This window comes from Liolophura sinensis, chromosome 6, assembly GCF_032854445.1.
Source record: "Liolophura sinensis isolate JHLJ2023 chromosome 6, CUHK_Ljap_v2, whole genome shotgun sequence".
Taxonomy (NCBI): Eukaryota; Metazoa; Mollusca; class Polyplacophora; order Chitonida; family Chitonidae; genus Liolophura; species Liolophura sinensis.
Window position 1 is genome coordinate 80,741,342 of NC_088300.1, and position 18,795 is coordinate 80,760,136.

At 44.2% G+C, this 18,795-nt stretch overlaps 2 protein-coding genes across 17 annotated transcripts in view; one reads left to right on the plus strand and one right to left on the minus strand.

Annotated features, from left to right (window-relative positions):
* LOC135469212 (trichohyalin-like) overlaps positions 1 to 9,961 on the plus strand; it is an 82,309-nt gene extending 72,348 nt beyond the window's left edge. For all 16 annotated transcript variants that reach the window (XM_064747770.1, XM_064747767.1, XM_064747772.1 and 13 more), the window contains 2 exons: positions 2,357 to 2,450; positions 8,556 to 9,961. In XM_064747770.1, the coding sequence (XP_064603840.1) occupies positions 2,357 to 2,450; positions 8,556 to 8,624 (163 nt within the window). In that variant the 3' untranslated portion in view covers positions 8,625 to 9,961. The remainder of the gene's footprint in view (positions 1 to 2,356; positions 2,451 to 8,555) is intronic.
* LOC135469213 (1-aminocyclopropane-1-carboxylate synthase-like protein 1) lies at positions 9,689 to 15,300 on the minus strand. The gene is made up of 3 exons (XM_064747785.1): positions 15,126 to 15,300; positions 14,023 to 14,135; positions 9,689 to 11,851 (listed from the first exon to the last, which is right to left on the minus strand). Exons 2-3 carry the CDS (start codon positions 14,120 to 14,122, stop codon positions 11,691 to 11,693), a joined length of 261 nt encoding a protein of 86 aa, XP_064603855.1. The 5' UTR covers positions 14,123 to 14,135; positions 15,126 to 15,300; the 3' UTR covers positions 9,689 to 11,690.
* Between the last annotated feature and the right edge of the window lie 3,495 nt (positions 15,301 to 18,795).

Here is an 18,795-nt window from a genome sequence, read left to right on the forward strand (position 1 = left end):
ACACACTTTGCAGCCCTGTCTCTGTCACAGAATATAGATTCCTTCCTGCCATTTTAGTCAACATTATAACGTTCACACGTTAATTGTAGTATTTACATATGAACACATGGCTTCATCATATGATAAATTTATCTGAGAATAAAAATTTTGAGCATTTTTTTAAACAAAGACTCCTGAAAATCAAATGCCAGTCTTGCAGCAAGTTGTCAGTGACGTTGCAATTTATCTGCATCTATTTCTCTTCATATCAGTATTTGTGTTAATTATAATTCAGGCTAAAATAATGTAAAAACAAGAAAGAGGCAGGGTACAAACTGGTTTAACCTTTTATTCTCACCAATGCTTTGTCAGCAAACTGCCAACCTGTGTTTATAGTGCTGAGCTTATTTAATAAACCTTTTGTACTCAGATAAATGTAAGCTCCTGCATTTTGCTTAACCAGTCCTTGAACTATCCGAACAACCACAGAAACAAAGTAGTCTTTGACCACATATGACCAGTTATATCTAATAACCTTTATATCAGTGTTGTGAATTAATGCTATGACGTTATAATGGGTGGGCAAACAACGTTAATAAATCAAGCGAACATAATAACAGGATTAACAGTCTAACACTGTCCAAGCTGTCTAAACATAAGCTGTATCTGTGTACCGCCCAAGCAGCCAAGCAGTCATAGATACGAGCTAGATTTGTGTACTGCCCAAGCAGCCAAGCAGTCGCAGATACGAGCTAGATTTGTGTACCACCCAAGCAGCCATGCATTCCTAGATACGAGCTAAATTTGTGTACTGCCCAAGCAGTCGCAGATACGAGCTAGATTTGTGTACTGCCCAAGCAGTCGCAGATACAAGCTAGATTTGTGTACCAACCAAGCAGTTGCAGATACAAGCTAGATTTGTGTACCCCCCAAGCAGCCAAGCAGTCGCAGATATGAGCTAGATTTGTGTCCTGCCCAAGCAGTCAAACAGTCGCAGATATGAGCTAGATTTGTGTACCGCCCAAGCAGTCGCAGATGTGAGCTAGATTTGTGAACTGCCCAAGCACCCAAGCAGTTGCAGATACAAGCTAGATTGGTGTACTGCGCAAGCAGTCGCAGATACAAGCTAGATTTGTGTTACCGCCCAAGCAACCAAGCAGTCGCAGATACGAGCTAGATTTGTGTACTGCCCAAGCAGTCGCAGATACGAGCTAGATTTGTGTCCTGCCCAAGCAGCCAAGCAGGCACTGATATGATCCAGATTTGTGTGCCGCCCAAGCAGTCGTAGAAATGAGGTAGATTTGTGTACTGCCCAAGCAGTCGCAGATATGAGCTACATTTGTGTACCGCCCAAGCAGCCAGGCAGTCGCAGATACAAGCTAGATTTGTGTACCCCTCAAACAGCCAAGCTGTCGTAGATACAAGCTAGATTTGTGTACTGCCCAAGCAGTCACAGATACAAGATAGATTTGTGTACTGCCCAAGCAGCCAAGCACTTGCAGATACAACCTAGATTTGTGTCCTGCCCAAGCAGCCAAGCAGGCACTGATACAATCTAGATTTGTGTACCGCCCAAGCAGCCAAGCAGTCATAGATATGAGCTAGATTTGTGTACTGCCCAAGCAGTCGCAGATACGAGCTAGAGATGTGTACCGCCCAAGCAGTCGCAGATACAAGCTAGATTTGTGTACTGCCCAAGCAGTCGCAGATACGAGCTAGATTTGTGTACCTCCCAAGCAGCCAAGCAGTCGTAGATACGAGCTAGATTTGTGTACTGCCCAAGCAGCCAAGCAGTTGCAGATATGAGCTAGATTTGTGTACTGCCCAAGCAGCCAAGTAGTCGCAGATATGAGCTAGATATGTGTACTGCCCAAGCAGCTAAGCAGTCGCAGATACAAGCTAGATTTGTGTACCTCCCAAGCAGCAACAAATTCATTTACGAAACATTTACAAAACAGTACAAACAAATCTTGATTTGTTCTTGTAACCAAAGTCGGCTTTATGGTCAGAGTTTGAAAATGCATGGCTATGTAGGGACAAAAATCAGCCATAAACTGCCCCCAAATTCTCTTGTAAGATCAGTGTCAAAGCAGACATGTTAATACTGACATGGAGACATGAGTGTTTGTGAGAAAGTGGTCAGTTCTGTGTTGTCCTATTTTGTCTGAACAACAGTCAGAGAGAGTATTTGTTACGGTTTGAGTTATTTCGTAATGAGAGACTTTAAATGGCTGCAATGTCTTTTGTGACCAACTGTCCACTGTTCTGTTCTGTGATGACAAGCTGTGACGTTTACTAGTGTTGGGAGCATGTTTATGGCACATTCAGATGCTAACAATAATCTGGCCTGATGAATGTGGATGTTTGTTTGTAACAGATTAGCCAAGATAGAAAAGAAGGAAGCTAAAGATTTCCGTACCAACCTGAAGTCAACAGGCCACAACAAATACGCTCTGGAAGAAGAAAAAGAGGTTAGTCAATCAGTTTAACTTTTGTACTGAACGTTTTTGGTAATTCACTATTATCCTACATACTGATGTGTTGCCTACAATTTTCTGAGTAGTGAGTAGTTGATGACATTGACTTTACCCCGGAGTTCCCTCTGCTGTCCTCACCTATATGGTGCAAGTTCTAGTTTTCTTGGCTTTAGCCTTTCTATCTACCTGTATAGTATGAACCCAGTTAGCAGGCTGTGTGATGAGATAACTCCAGTTAGCAGGCTGTGTGAAGAGGTAAACCCTGTTAGCAGGCTGTGTGATGAGATAACTCCAGTTAGCAGGCTGTGTGATGAGGTAAACCCAGTTAGCAGGCTGTGTGATGAGATAACTCCAGTTAGCAGGCTGTGTGAAGAGGTAAACCCTGTTAGCAGGCTGTGTGAAGAGGTAAACTCAGTTAGCAGGCTGTGTGATGAGATAACTCCAGTTAGCAGGCTGTGTGATGAGGTAAACCCTGTTAGCAGGCTGTGTGATGAGATAACTCCAGTTAGCAGGCTGTGTGAAGAGGTAAACCCTGGTAGCAGGCTGTGTGATGAGATAACTCCAGTTAGCAGGCTGTGTGATGAGGTAAACCCTGTTAGCAGGCTGTGTGATGAGGTAACTCCAGTTAGCAGGCTGTGTGATGAGGTAAACCCAGTTAGCAGGCTGTGTGAAGAGGTAAACCCTGTTAGCAGGCTGTGTGATGAGGTAAACCCAGTTAGCAGGCTGTGTGATGAGATAACTCCAGTTAGCAGGCTGTGTGATGAGGTAAACCCAGTTAGCAGGCTGTGTGATGAGATAACTCCAGTTAGCAGGCTGTGTGAAGAGGTAAACCCAGTTAGCAGGCTGTGTGAAGAGGTAAACCCAGTTAGCAGGCTGTGTGATGAGATAACTCCAGTTAGCAGGCTGTGTGAAGAGGTAAACCCTGTTAGCAGGCTGTGTGATGAGATAACTCCAGTTAGCAGGCTGTGTGAAAAGGTAAACCCTGTTAGCAGGCTGTGTGATGAGATAACTCCAGTTAGCAGGCTGTGTGAAGAGGTAAACCCTGTTAGCAGGCTGTGTGATGAGGTAACTCCAGTTAGCAGGCTGTGTGATGAGGTAAACCCAGTTAGCAGGCTGTGTGAAGAGGTAAACCCTGTTAGCAGGCTGTGTGATGAGGTAACTCCAGTTAGCAGGCTGTGTGATGAGGTAAACCCAGTTAGCAGGCTGTGTGAAGAGGTAAACCCTGTTAGCAGGCTGTGTGATGAGATAACTCCAGTTAGCAGGCTGTGTGATGAGGTAAACCCTGTTAGCAGGCTGTGTGAAGAGGTAAACCCTGTTAGCAGGCTGTGTGATGAGATAACTCCAGTTAGCAGGCTGTGTGATGAGGTAAACCCAGTTAGCAGGCTGTGTGAAGAGGTAAACCCAGTTAGCAGGCTGTGTGAAGAGGTAAACTCAGTTAGCAGGCTGTGTGATGAGATAACTCCAGTTAGCAGGCTGTGTGATGAGGTAAACCCTGTTAGCAGGCTGTGTGATGAGATAACTCCAGTTAGCAGGCTGTGTGAAGAGGTAAACCCTGGTAGCAGGCTGTGTGATGAGATAACTCCAGTTAGCAGGCTGTGTGATGAGGTAAACCCTGTTAGCAGGCTGTGTGATGAGGTAACTCCAGTTAGCAGGCTGTGTGATGAGGTAAACCCAGTTAGCAGGCTGTGTGAAGAGGTAAACCCTGTTAGCAGGCTGTGTGATGAGGTAAACCCAGTTAGCAGGCTGTGTGATGAGATAACTCCAGTTAGCAGGCTGTGTGATGAGGTAAACCCAGTTAGCAGGCTGTGTGATGAGATAACTCCAGTTAGCAGGCTGTGTGAAGAGGTAAACCCAGTTAGCAGGCTGTGTGAAGAGGTAAACCCTGTTAGCAGGCTGTGTGATGAGATAACTCCAGTTAGCAGGCTGTGTGAAGAGGTAAACCCTGTTAGCAGGCTGTGTGATGAGATAACTCCAGTTAGCAGGCTGTGTGAAGAGGTAAACCCTGTTAGCAGGCTGTGTGATGAGATAACTCCAGTTAGCAGGCTGTGTGAAGAGGTAAACCCTGTTAGCAGGCTGTGTGATGAGGTAACTCCAGTTAGCAGGCTGTGTGATGAGGTAAACCCAGTTAGCAGGCTGTGTGAAGAGGTAAACCCTGTTAGCAGGCTGTGTGATGAGGTAACTCCAGTTAGCAGGCTGTGTGATGAGGTAAACCCAGTTAGCAGGCTGTGTGAAGAGGTAAACCCTGTTAGCAGGCTGTGTGATGAGATAACTCCAGTTAGCAGGCTGTGTGATGAGGTAAACCCAGTTAGCAGGCTGTGTGATGAGATAACTCCAGTTAGCAGGCTGTGTGAAGAGGTAAACCCTGTTAGCAGGCTGTGTGAAGAGGTAAACTCAGTTAGCAGGCTGTGTGATGAGATAACTCCAGTTAGCAGGCTGTGTGATGAGGTAACTCCAGTTAGCAGGCTGTGTGATGAGATAACTCCAGTTAGCAGGCTGTGTGAAGAGGTAAACCCTGGTAGCAGGCTGTGTGATGAGATAACTCCAGTTAGCAGGCTGTGTGATGAGGTAAACCCTGTTAGCAGGCTGTGTGATGAGGTAACTCCAGTTAGCAGGCTGTGTGATGAGGTAAACCCAGTTAGCAGGCTGTGTGAAGAGGTAAACCCTGTTAGCAGGCTGTGTGATGAGGTAAACCCAGTTAGCAGGCTGTGTGATGAGATAACTCCAGTTAGCAGGCTGTGTGATGAGGTAAACCCAGTTAGCAGGCTGTGTGATGAGATAACTCCAGTTAGCAGGCTGTGTGAAGAGGTAACTCCAGTTAGCAGGCTGTGTGATGAGGTAAACCCAGTTAGCAGGCTGTGTGAAGAGGTAAACCCTGTTAGCAGGCTGTGTGATGAGGTAACTCCAGTTAGCAGGCTGTGTGATGAGGTAAACCCAGTTAGCAGGCTGTGTGAAGAGGTAAACCCTGTTAGCAGGCTGTGTGATGAGATAACTCCAGTTAGCAGGCTGTGTGATGAGGTAAACCCAGTTAGCAGGCTGTGTGATGAGATAACTCCAGTTAGCAGGCTGTGTGAAGAGGTAAACCCTGTTAGCAGGCTGTGTGAAGAGGTAAACTCAGTTAGCAGGCTGTGTGATGAGATAACTCCAGTTAGCAGGCTGTGTGATGAGGTAAACCCTGTTAGCAGGCTGTGTGATGAGATAACTCCAGTTAGCAGGCTGTGTGAAGAGGTAAACCCTGGTAGCAGGCTGTGTGATGAGATAACTCCAGTTAGCAGGCTGTGTGATGAGGTAAACCCTGTTAGCAGGCTGTGTGATGAGGTAACTCCAGTTAGCAGGCTGTGTGATGAGGTAAACCCAGTTAGCAGGCTGTGTGAAGAGGTAAACCCTGTTAGCAGGCTGTGTGATGAGGTAAACCCAGTTAGCAGGCTGTGTGATGAGATAACTCCAGTTAGCAGGCTGTGTGATGAGGTAAACCCAGTTAGCAGGCTGTGTGATGAGATAACTCCAGTTAGCAGGCTGTGTGAAGAGGTAAACCCAGTTAGCAGGCTGTGTGAAGAGGTAAACCCAGTTAGCAGGCTGTGTGATGAGATAACTCCAGTTAGCAGGCTGTGTGAAGAGGTAAACCCTGTTAGCAGGCTGTGTGATGAGATAACTCCAGTTAGCAGGCTGTGTGAAGAGGTAAACCCTGTTAGCAGGCTGTGTGATGAGATAACTCCAGTTAGCAGGCTGTGTGAAGAGGTAAACCCTGTTAGCAGGCTGTGTGATGAGGTAACTCCAGTTAGCAGGCTGTGTGATGAGGTAAACCCAGTTAGCAGGCTGTGTGAAGAGGTAAACCCTGTTAGCAGGCTGTGTGATGAGGTAACTCCAGTTAGCAGGCTGTGTGATGAGGTAAACCCAGTTAGCAGGCTGTGTGAAGAGGTAAACCCTGTTAGCAGGCTGTGTGATGAGATAACTCCAGTTAGCAGGCTGTGTGATGAGGTAAACCCTGTTAGCAGGCTGTGTGAAGAGGTAAACCCTGTTAGCAGGCTGTGTGATGAGATAACTCCAGTTAGCAGGCTGTGTGATTAGGTAAACCCAGTTAGCAGGCTGTGTGAAGAGGTAAACCCAGTTAGCAGGCTGTGTGAAGAGGTAAACTCAGTTAGCAGGCTGTGTGATGAGATAACTCCAGTTAGCAGGCTGTGTGATGAGGTAAACCCTGTTAGCAGGCTGTGTGATGAGATAACTCCAGTTAGCAGGCTGTGTGAAGAGGTAAACCCTGGTAGCAGGCTGTGTGATGAGATAACTCCAGTTAGCAGGCTGTGTGATGAGGTAAACCCTGTTAGCAGGCTGTGTGATGAGGTAACTCCAGTTAGCAGGCTGTGTGATGAGGTAAACCCAGTTAGCAGGCTGTGTGAAGAGGTAAACCCTGTTAGCAGGCTGTGTGATGAGGTAAACCCAGTTAGCAGGCTGTGTGATGAGATAACTCCAGTTAGCAGGCTGTGTGATGAGGTAAACCCAGTTAGCAGGCTGTGTGATGAGGTAAACCCAGTTAGCAGGCTGTGTGAAGAGGTAAACCCAGTTAGCAGGCTGTGTGAAGAGGTAAACCCAGTTAGCAGGCTGTGTGATGAGATAACTCCAGTTAGCAGGCTGTGTGAAGAGGTAAACCCTGTTAGCAGGCTGTGTGATGAGATAACTCCAGTTAGCAGGCTGTGTGAAGAGGTAAACCCTGTTAGCAGGCTGTGTGATGAGATAACTCCAGTTAGCAGGCTGTGTGAAGAGGTAAACCCTGTTAGCAGGCTGTGTGATGAGGTAACTCCAGTTAGCAGGCTGTGTGATGAGGTAAACCCAGTTAGCAGGCTGTGTGAAGAGGTAAACCCTGTTAGCAGGCTGTGTGATGAGGTAACTCCAGTTAGCAGGCTGTGTGATGAGGTAAACCCAGTTAGCAGGCTGTGTGAAGAGGTAAACCCTGTTAGCAGGCTGTGTGATGAGATAACTCCAGTTAGCAGGCTGTGTGATGAGGTAAACCCTGTTAGCAGGCTGTGTGAAGAGGTAAACCCTGTTAGCAGGCTGTGTGATGAGATAACTCCAGTTAGCAGGCTGTGTGATAAGGTAAACCCAGTTAGCAGGCTGTGTGAAGAGGTAAACCCAGTTAGCAGGCTGTGTGATGAGGTAACTCCAGTTAGCAGGCTGTGTGATGAGGTAAACCCTGTTAGCAGGCTGTGTGATGAGGTAAACCCTGTTAGCAGGCTGTGTGATGAGATAACTCCAGCTAGCAGGCTGTGTGATGAGGTAAACTCAGTTAGCAGGCTGTGTGATGAGGTAAACCCTGTTAGCAGGCTGTGTGATGAGATAACTCCAGTTAGCAGGCTGTGTGATGAGGGAAACTCAGTTAGCAGGCTGTATGATGAGGTAAACCCAGTTAGCAGGCTGTGTGTTGAGATAACTCCAGTTAGCAGGCTGTGTGATGAGGTAAACCCTGTTAGCAGGCTGTGTGATGAGATAACTCCAGTTAGCAGGCTGTGTGATGAGGTAACTCCAGTTAGCAGGCTGTATGATGAGGTAAACCCTGTTAGCAGGCTGTGTGGTGAGATAACTCCAGTTAGCAGGCTGTGTGATGAGGTAAACTCAGTTAGCAGGCTGTGTGATGAGGTAAACCCAGTTAGCAGGCTGTGTGATGAGGTAAACCCAGTTAGCAGGCTGTGTGATGAGATAACTCCAGTTAGCAGGCTGTATGATGAGGTAAACCCAGTTAGCAGGCTGTGTGAAGAGGTAAACCCTGTTAGCAGGCTGTGTGATGAGATAACTCCAGTTAGCAGGCTGTGTGATGAGGTAAACCCAGTTAGCAGGCTGTATGATGAGGTAAACCCAGTTAGCAGGCTGTGTGTTGAGATAACTCCAGTTAGCAGGCTGTGTGATGAGGTAAACCCAGTTAGCAGGCTGTATGATGAGGTAAACCCAGTTAGCAGGCTGTATGATGAGGTAAACCCAGTTAGCAGGCTGTGTGATGAGGTAAATGTGATTGTAGATGAAGCATCATTGCTGTAACCATCAAGATTATTTATTGTCCGTCTACATTCAGGTGTATGAATGTTGTTAATGTGTGTTTCGTTGTTGCTGTTTCAGAGCGGAGGCCCTGCTTGGCGAGACAACTTAAAGACAGAAGGAGAAGAAAAGGCCGAGGAGGCTAGTTAGATGTGAAGAAGAGGGCGCCACCTGCTGTTTATATCCCAGTACGACTGACTGGTCTGGCTAAAATAACTGTCACTGGGCAGTACAGATATTTGTGTAGTTAATTTGTGAATGTCTTAATGAATTTTCCTTCTGTTTCAAATGGCAAGACTTTTTATAGAGAAAGATTTGGTGTGTACAGATCTCATTTTATGACAAACATGCTATTTTTAACCACTATGCCCATAATTTCGCTGTACAACTTTCTTTTAGTTTGTTTGTATTCTTGAGATCTGACCTCTTAGTTTCTCTCATAGAGAAATTAAAAAAAAGAGAAAACAAAAATCAGATTGAATATTAACTGTAGCTGAGAGGATTATGTTTGTGTGTGAAGGCAGTTAATGGAGGTTGAATCTGACCAGGGTTAGGACAGGAGTTGTAACAAACCCCTGAACACATAGGACAGGAGTTGTAACAAACCCCTGAACACATAGGACAGGAGTTGTAACAAACCCCTGAACACATAGGACAGGAGTTGTAACAAACCCCTGAACACATCTGAACTGCTTGGTAGTAGGGAGGGTGACAACAACAACGACAGGCTGAATGCTACTGATGATGTACCTTTGCCTCTGCTCTCTGTTGATAATTTCGAGTCCAGGAGTTTTGCTACCCCTGTTGGTGATGATGTTACACTGGTAGAGCCGCCCAGCAGACTGGCACAGTAATCCTTCTGATATGCATGTTTTTGTACAGCCTCCCTCACTCCATAATTACTGTATAATCTGACAGTATCACGTTATCGGCATGTTACATATAAAGTTGTTGTAAAATTTTGTTTTCACTTTTTCCTGTTTTGCTTTTTTTTATTATTATTACTTTATTTTTAACGTAGACCATTTTTCAGTGTATCCTTGCAGTCTGGGTCAGCGTTATTGTGTATAATATCAGGCGTTGAGAGGGTGTGCAACCTAGGATGAAATAGCTTAACTACTTACCTAGTGTGAATACAGTACCGTGTAACATCAGGCTATAAGCCCAAGCCTATTCAGCTTATACTGCAAGTAGTATTCATAACAAAGTGGGTAATTTGTATATGGTCTTGCTGAAGCCAAACAGGACGGTTGCTTTTTGTACAAATCTCAGATTCTACCACAAAAAATAGCCCATCTTTCACGCTGCACACGATGTAGATTATAGCTGAATATTGTCAAATCTGTTGCCATGGAGACCTGTTTCACTTTCCCTTTCCTGTTCGGTGTGCCGTTACCTTAGCTGCCAGTCGGCACGGTCTCTGAGAGGCCCAGTGTTTCAGATTCCCAGTCCAAGGCAATAAAAACTCATTCCTTTGGCGAACAGAACTGTGATTTGTGTTGTTTATTTAACTTCCTCTCTATTAGTTACCCCAATTCTCACGACTTTGCGGCTTTGTAATGCCATGCATTAAGGAACAGATCTTGCAAAAAAGTAAGCATCAGTGGAAAGACGACTATCTGAGAATCCATTTTATTATTTTTTTTTCTTTTCAAAACAAATACATTCACATGTGGTCTTTCACCAAGAATTTGTTTCTTCAATCATTAATATTACATTACTTCATGAAGGTCCAGTTTCTTCCACCCTTACACCTGACCAATTTCATGAGCGTCTGGTTCCCTTTACCCTTACACTTTCCTTATTTCGTAAGAGCCTGGTTTCCTCCGCCATTACACCTGACCAATTTCATGAGGGTCTGGTCCCCTTTACCCTTACACTTTCCTTATTTCGTAAGAGCCTGGTTTCCTCCACCATTACACCTGACCAATTTCATGAGGGTCTGGTTTCCTCCACCCTTACACTTGACCTATTTCATGAAGGTCTGGTTTCCTCCACCCTTACACTTGATTAGGCATTGTCATTGATAGCAAAATCTTTGTCTCATATAAAAATAGTGTATTGAAATGTAAGCAGCTGCAAAATTATTCAAAGACAACTGAAATATTTCATGATGGAATGAACAATTGTGCTTAAGACATTCTTGATGAAGTAAAGTTGGTCAGGCGGTTTCAGACATACCTAAAGTAAAATCCAAGGGGAAAGTACTCTTCCCACTGTTCTGTACGCATCAAGGGGGACAACTTTGCTAATGGTTTTCATCTCCGTTACTGCCTCACAAACCATTCCTGCAGAAAACGCTGTTAACTGTAACCCGGGACAGTTTCAGTATCAGTAGTCTTATTTGAGATTTAGATAACACAGAAATAGTTGACTTCAAGAAAACAACAAGGATTTACACACAATTTGAGAGCAAGGGTAATTACATTTAATTTTCCCCTGAATCTCAAAATATGATTGCATATGCTTGACACATTAACAAAAACACATGCAAACACAGTTGTATGCTGGTCAGCAGTTGTTCACCAACGTTCAGATTTGTCCGTCAGAGGAAAATCCCTGATATTAAAGTTTTGATATTTCCAGGGCTTGTCATTCAACCAAAATTCATGTCCAATTCTGCCAATATTATCTTGTTTTTTACTGCCTAAATGTGTAAATCAGACATTTTTTGGACAAAGCATACAGGATATATATCAGAATAGACAAATGCGGCCAATGTTTTCAACAAAAAATAGTGATAAACTTTGAATCAGTTCATGGAACTGTAGTTCTCTTTTGTTTCTAAGTACATCTATTCAGTGATTTAAACACCTGAACCTTTTATCAGTCATTCTCTGCTTAAAACAGCAACACCCGAGGAAGACAAGTCACTGTCAGCATTTGACAAGTGGTAGTAGTGCCATAGGTGATAAGAGCGACTGGACAGTGTGTACATCAGTAAGGCATGACAAGGCAATGTCTCATACAATGGTTGTGTCCATCTTAGCCTCACTATTTTGACCTTACACTGATTATTGCTTGTACTTTGTGTAAAGTCACAAAAGCACTCAGTTTCTTCTGAAATCCTCACATATCTGGTCCAAAATTGAGCACAGCCTCTCTTGCTCTTGGCCAGGTCTGGCTCCAAGGATTGTGTGTGTCTCTTCTCTTCACAGTGTGTATCTCCCCCAGGCCTGTGTCTCCCCAAGCCTCTTGCATCAGCAAACATGTCCCTCATGTAGTGGAGGATGCAGTTGACCTCTCCTCTGCAGCTTTCTTGTACTCTGCAGCTAATTCTGGGTTTTCCTGAGCCCATCTCTCAGGGGTGTTCACTTCTAACCAGTTTGAATCCTTTATCTGCTGCTTCAGGGCGCTCAACAGGCCTTCCAAAGAACCTGTATCAGAAAACATAGTCATAATTAGTTTGAATTTGAGTAATTCTTGTTTGCAGCAAAGAATTTCTCACAATGGTCCATTGCTATGATAAGAGAACACAAAATAAGCTTTATGTGTAAGTTGGTACAGATGACTAAAATCTGCAACTCATGTATTTTTATCAGATCAAATCTGACAATTTATTTCAGTCAAGGAAAAAAGACAAATCAGCCAAAATGTGACAAATACTTGTTTTCTCTCCACATCACCTACAGCTACCCTCTCAACATCACCTACAGCTACCCTCTCACATGATGAATGGTCTTTCTAAACCTTCCCTTTTCACATGCCTGTGTTCCCCCCCCCCCCCCAACATCATCTTCAACTACCTTCTCATCTGATGAGTGAGTGTCTGAGGAGGACACAACTTGGTTTTTCCTCAACCTTCCCTTCTCACCTGCCTCTGATCTCCCCACATCATCTACAGTTACCTTCACACCTGAAGACTGAGTGTCTGAGGAGGACATAGACTGGTCTTCCTCAACCGTCCCTTCTCACCTGCCTGTGTTCTCCCCACATCATATACGGCCACTTTCTCACCTGATGACTGAGTGTCTGAGGAGAATACAGACTGATCTTTCTCAACATTCCCCTCTCACCTGCCTCTGCTCTCCCCACATCATCTACAGTTACCTTCTCACCTGATGACTGAGTGTCTGAGGAGAACACAGACTGGTCTTTCTTAATCTTCCCCTCTCACCTTCTTCTGCTCTCCCCACATCTTCTACAGTTACCTTCTCACCTGATGAGTGAGTGTCCGAGGAGGACACAGACTGGTCATTCTCAACCTTCCCCTCTCACCAGCCTCTGCTCTCCCCACATCATCTACAGTTACCTTCTCACCTGATGACTGAGTGTCTGAGGAGAACACAGACTGGTCATTCTCAACCTTCCCCTCTCACCTGCCTCTGCTCTCCCCACATCATCTACAGTTACCTTCTCACCTGATGACTGAGTGTCTGAGGAAACCACAGACTGGTCTTTCTTAACCTTCCTCTCTCACCTTCTTCTGCTCTCTCCACATCATCTACAGCTACCTTCTCACCTGATGAGTGAGTGTCTGAGGAAACCACAGACTGGTCATTCTCAACCTTTCCCTCTCACCAGCCTCTGATCCCGCCACATCATCTACAGCTACCTTCTCACCTGATGACTGAGTGTCTGAGAACACAGACTGGTCATTCTCAACCTTCCCTTCTCACCAGCTTCTGCATCATCTACAGTTACCTTCTCACCTGATGACTGAGTGTCTGAGGAAACCACAGACTGGTCTTTCTTAACCTTCCCCTCTCACCTTCTTCTGCTCTCTCCACATCATCTACAGCTACCTTCTCACCTGATGACTGAGTGTCTGAGGAAACCACAGGCTGGTCATTCTCAACCTTTCCCTCTCACCAGCCTCTGATCCCGCCACATCATCTACAGCTACCTTCTCACCTGATCACTGGGTGTCTGAGGAGGACACAGACTGGTCTTTCTCAACCTTCCCTTCTCACCAGCTTCTGCATCATCTACAGTTACCTTCTCACCTGATGACTGAGTGTCTGAGGAGGACACAGACTGGTCATTCTCAACCTTTCCCTCACCAGCCTCTGCTCTCCCCACATCATCTACAGCTACCTTCTCACCTGATGAGTGAGTGTCTGAGGAGAACACAGACTGGTCATTCTCAACCTTTCCCTCACCAGCCTCTGCTCTCCCCACATCATCTACAGTTACCTTCTCACCTGATGACTGAGTGTCTGAGGAGGACACAGACTGGTCTTTCTCAACCTTCCCTTCTCACCTGCCTCTGATCTCCCCACATCATCTACAGTTACCTTCTCACCTGATGACTGAGTGTCTGAGGAGAACACAGACTGGTCATTCTCAACCTTCCCTTCTCACCTGCCTCTGACCCTGCCAAATCATCTACAGCCACTTTCTCACCTGACGCCTGAGTGTCTGAGGAGGACACAGGCTGGTCTTTCTCAACCTTCCCTTCTCACCTGCCTCTGATCTCCCCACAGCATCTACAGTTACCTTCTCACCTGATGACTGAGTGTCTGAGGAGGACACAGACTGGTCTTTCTCAACCTTCCCTTCTCACCTGCCTCTGACCCTGCCAAATCATCTACAGCCACTTTCTCACCTGATGCCTGAGTGTCTGAGGAGGACACAGGCTGGTCTTTCTCCACCTTCCCTTCTCCCGCCTCGTGTCTGCTCCCCACATCAGATACCTTCTCTGACATAGTCACTAGAGCCCTACAAACACAGAGATAGAAAACAAAACAGTATAATGAACACTATCTCCAACAAACAGTGCAAAATGCAGTGATAAAAGCGTAAGTACTCCTTCCTGTTCTGTTACATGTACAAAATGCTATCACACCTCTATATGTATTCAACATCACCATGAATCCATGAAACACATTTTCCATTACACTCTACCTTGAAAATACTGCTATATATTTCATTTATATTTTACTCATAAACTTAGCTTAAGTCACCAACTTTGTTAACAATAAGTCACATGATACAATCTTGACCTTCATACCTATATGTACTTTATCTGGACACCTGGGTACTTGCCAATGTACACATGCTTACAGGATTTACACATGCAGACACAGAGGTGAAAATATTGTCTAAATAACATGTAATACAAAGCCCCACTTTTAGGTGCTATATTCTGTGGACTTGGATGGTCTACATTTGCTTAGCAATTCTCATGTTTTCTATTAACAAATAACAATTTCTGGCTATCATCACACTTCTCAGCATATCATCCATTGTTGTTTATTTTAATTTTCCTTCCATATTATTTTTCACCTCGTTGTCTGCTAGCCACTGCTCAAGGTGAGTGAAGTGATTGAATGTGCACAGTTTAGAATAGTTTAACGAAGGTGATGCAAAGATAAGACACAGCAGTTTGGCCTATGCAAGGATAAACTTGGCAACAGTCCAAAAGTTGCCGTACGGATGCATGGTGTGTTGAGGTAGTTTGTGCTGAAGTGTATGCAGACCCCAGTTTTTCCTGGCACATGACAGAGCTTTCATAAGGTCCCAAGTATACACTTGTAGTAGGAATGAAAATGTATGAACAAACAGACGGATAGATATACAAACAGAGAGACTGACATACAACCCCAAATCAGAATACGACTGGTCATACAGGTATGAAAATAAATGATTTATTTATCTGATTGGTGTTTTACACTGTACTGAAGAATATTTTACTTATACCACACCTACACTGTAGTGGGAGGAAACCGGGGACAGCCCAGGGGAAACCCACAAACCTCCACACGTTGCGCCAGACCTTCCCACGTACCACTTGAGAGGAAGCTGGGTTTGAACTCACAGTGATGACACTGGTGACAGGCTCCTGGGTCATTGTGCTGCACTAGCACTGTAACCACCAGGCCACAGAGGCTACAGGTATGAAAATGAAGCAACAACGTTTAACTTCAAGCAATAACATTAACGGTTACATACTGAATAACAGGACACACAGCTACCAAATCCAAGAATGGTACCACTGACTAGTGCCTTCTACAGTTCATCAGAATTTCGTCGACAATTACGATTTGGCAGAAGTACAAAAACCATGAACAGAGTAATCCATGACAGTTATAAAGACAAGGTTAAGTGCATGTTCATTGTGAAAAGCCGTTGTGTAAATGAACTGAAGTCACTCTGCCAGGTTACACAATCCTCAACTTTACAAACCTGAACAATACAAACCCCACACGGGAATTAGGACACGAAAACTGGGCCATCTATGACCCACGTGGTCGACAGCGATGATATTATCTTATCGTTCCCTGTCCCACTGTTTTCAGCCAATTGTTTGCAATGGAGATGGATAATAAAATGAGTTATTAGAATACAATGGGAACCACTAACCAAAATTGTGTTAAAACGCCCTTAGCAGTTACTGACTTCTTGGCAACGGTAACTCACACTGCGTGCTTCGCTCACCTCAGCCGGTAGGTGGCGCTGTACAACACACTTATGACTCAAAAGCACACCAGAACCGGGCCGATAGGGCCTACCAGTGCGTTCTCAGCAACTCTGTAGGCACGCCTGAAGGGCTTTACAGAGATTTTTGTCCAAAAATTAGCGAAAAAATCCATATGCACTAATCCAATCAAATTCTCAAAATTATCAAATTATTGCCTTTCAGTAGGCCCTATATATTGTCATTAATGGGGCCAAGCAGACTCACAGGCCTACACGTACACACATAGGGCCTACCTACACAAGTCACTGTGGATGTCATACATGAATTACACAATTTGTGTACTGCCGGTACACAAAATAATGTGGATGTGCATTTTTACCACTACAGTGCTGTGTATCACTAGTACATGGTAGTGTTTATAGAGTAGGAAAGTTATCCCAAGTCGCCAAGTAGGCCTTGTGGTACGAACACTTTTGGGATCCGGGAATGCAACTATTATACTCCGAACCTTTTAGAAAATGTCAAATTGGTTCATGAGATGAATTTTTCGTCCTTTGAAATGTTTTATTTAATATTCACATAGTCGTTGGTTTTAGCGCCCGGAATTTAATGATGTAAATCAAATAAATGCAATCTTGAGCAAGTTGTAACAACATGCATCAAAATGTACAGCATGTAGGCCTACATCATAAAACAACTAGCCCAACATGCACGACAGTCATCCGTGGCCTAATGGTTAGCTAATATCGGGTGGGCATAAAAAATGGGCCGTACTTTGATGCTGCATTGCTCCATTATCCTTTGTTCAAACCCTTTCAAGCTTAGGACAAATGGCATAATTTTGTTAACATCCTGACCAATTTTCAAGGTAATAGCTTGAGTAGTCTGGTTAAAGATACTGTGTCTGGAGAAGATGCAGTTATATCAGAGGATCATTACGTTTCATGGCGTATAAACCGAAATGTTGATTAAAGGTGAGATTTTGGCTTATGTGAATCATGTATTCGTGACCTAAAGGAAATGGGGTGCAGGCCTATTTACTGTGGCCAGTGACGCTAGAAATACGCAAATGGAAACACATGGATGGTAGAATCAATTCATAATTAAACAAGAGTCTTAAAACGCGTCATACTGACTTCGTTGCCGAAAGAATTATTATTGATTCAAGTTGTGCGGTTTGTGAAAGAGGACCACATATGTTGGTGTTATGTGAACAACTGCCGTCAGCTTCTAAATTTAGCTTGCCACTGTTTACATATCCTGAGTTCAGGGCCTGCTGTCTGCCTCTGCCTTAGAATGTTCCAGAATACGCTCAGTTCGGGGCCTGTTTGTTTACAACAAGTGTTGAAGAATTTTCTTATTCTAGAAAATTCCACCAGTCTATATAAGACCTATGAAAGCAGGTCAAAGGAGAAAAGAGAATTATTGAGAGTTTTGGATGCTTTCGCTGTGTGTTACTTTAGTGGGCCTTTTGTGCTGAATTTTGGTGTCTTTATAGCCTCTGGCTTTGTTATATCATATCTCCACCGAGCACTTGTTCAGTCTGAACTTGTATATTTAATTTGTGCTCTTGTGTACACAGTGCTTATTAGTACACGGACCCTGTCTGTGGAATTTTGTGTATATTTCGTCATACACTCAGTTATACTGTGGATTTTCCCTCTTATATGTGCATTTATGCCTGTATGGTTTTTAGCATTGTGGAATATATGCGTCCGTTTGGACTTGACACCGTTGTACATGTAAGTACTTTAGTATTTGTATAGATACTGCTATCCTTTCTTGTTAAACTTAAATACTTTAGTATTTGTAAAAGTCTTGTTATCTGTTCTTGTTAAACCTAATAAATTGTTGTAAAATAAAATCTGCTGGTTTTGGTTACTTTTTTGTGCGGCTAAACTGTCGTGTATTTCGAACAAGCCGTCTCTTTATAATGCAGACAGTTTGGGTCGTAACAGTTGGCAACAAAGGTAGGTAGTTTCATTTTCAATAATCCGGACCGTTTCTGAATAGAAAAACATAAAAAGCGAGCCTTAAGAATGGCGTTGTCTTGTCAGTTTGGAAGTTTTCAGATTGGCGTAAATGTTTAACGTGAAGCATGTTTGTCATGTATCTACAGGGACCTGATCTGACATCCCTGTATGCATATGTCACACGGAATTATTCAGGATTAAGCTGCTTCCATTCACGTTACAAGAACTTCATCTTAATACAGATAGAAGACCACGCAGCTCATTGTCCTACACACAAGCTGTTGTAGCTTCTTTAAGCTCTTTAAGAAACATATGACTGAACCAACCTAACGTGGCCACTGTGGTCTGGGTAAGCCATATATGGGCCTCTCATTTTCTCACAGAACCCCTTCCTCTGTCAGCCTCTTACCAATACGATCGCTGTGAGCTCATGCTGGCCTCCTCTCTTGTCGTGCGTCACGTACGTCGGAAGGTCTACAAGCATAATGCGGACGGTTGTCGGTTTCCCGCAGGTCTGTCCGATTTCCTCCCACCATATAACGCTGGTTTCCCCCGGTCTGCCCGTCTTCCTCTCACCATAACGCTGGTTTCCCCCAGGTCTGCCCGGTTTCCTCCAACCATAACGCTGGACGGTCTGGTATAAGTGAACTATTCTTGAGTAATGGTACTGCGTAAAACGCCAATAAAATAAATAAATAAATAAATCTCTCAGCAACAGACATGGTTCTACAGCATGACATAAATGTAAGTTTTGTCATGTCATTCTTCTAGAGTGTGAAATAATCCTCTGTGGTGCGTAAAACAAAAGTCAGATAAATACACGTATCTTAACAACTATATCAAAGACCAGGAACATCAGGTGTTGCAGAGGTTTCTGGGTATGAACTCACTTCGTCCACTACCTCCGTGACATAAGTCTTACAAACTGACTGGAATGGGTGAATGGAAGAACAAAAACAATGTCCAAATTGGTGAATTAATACTG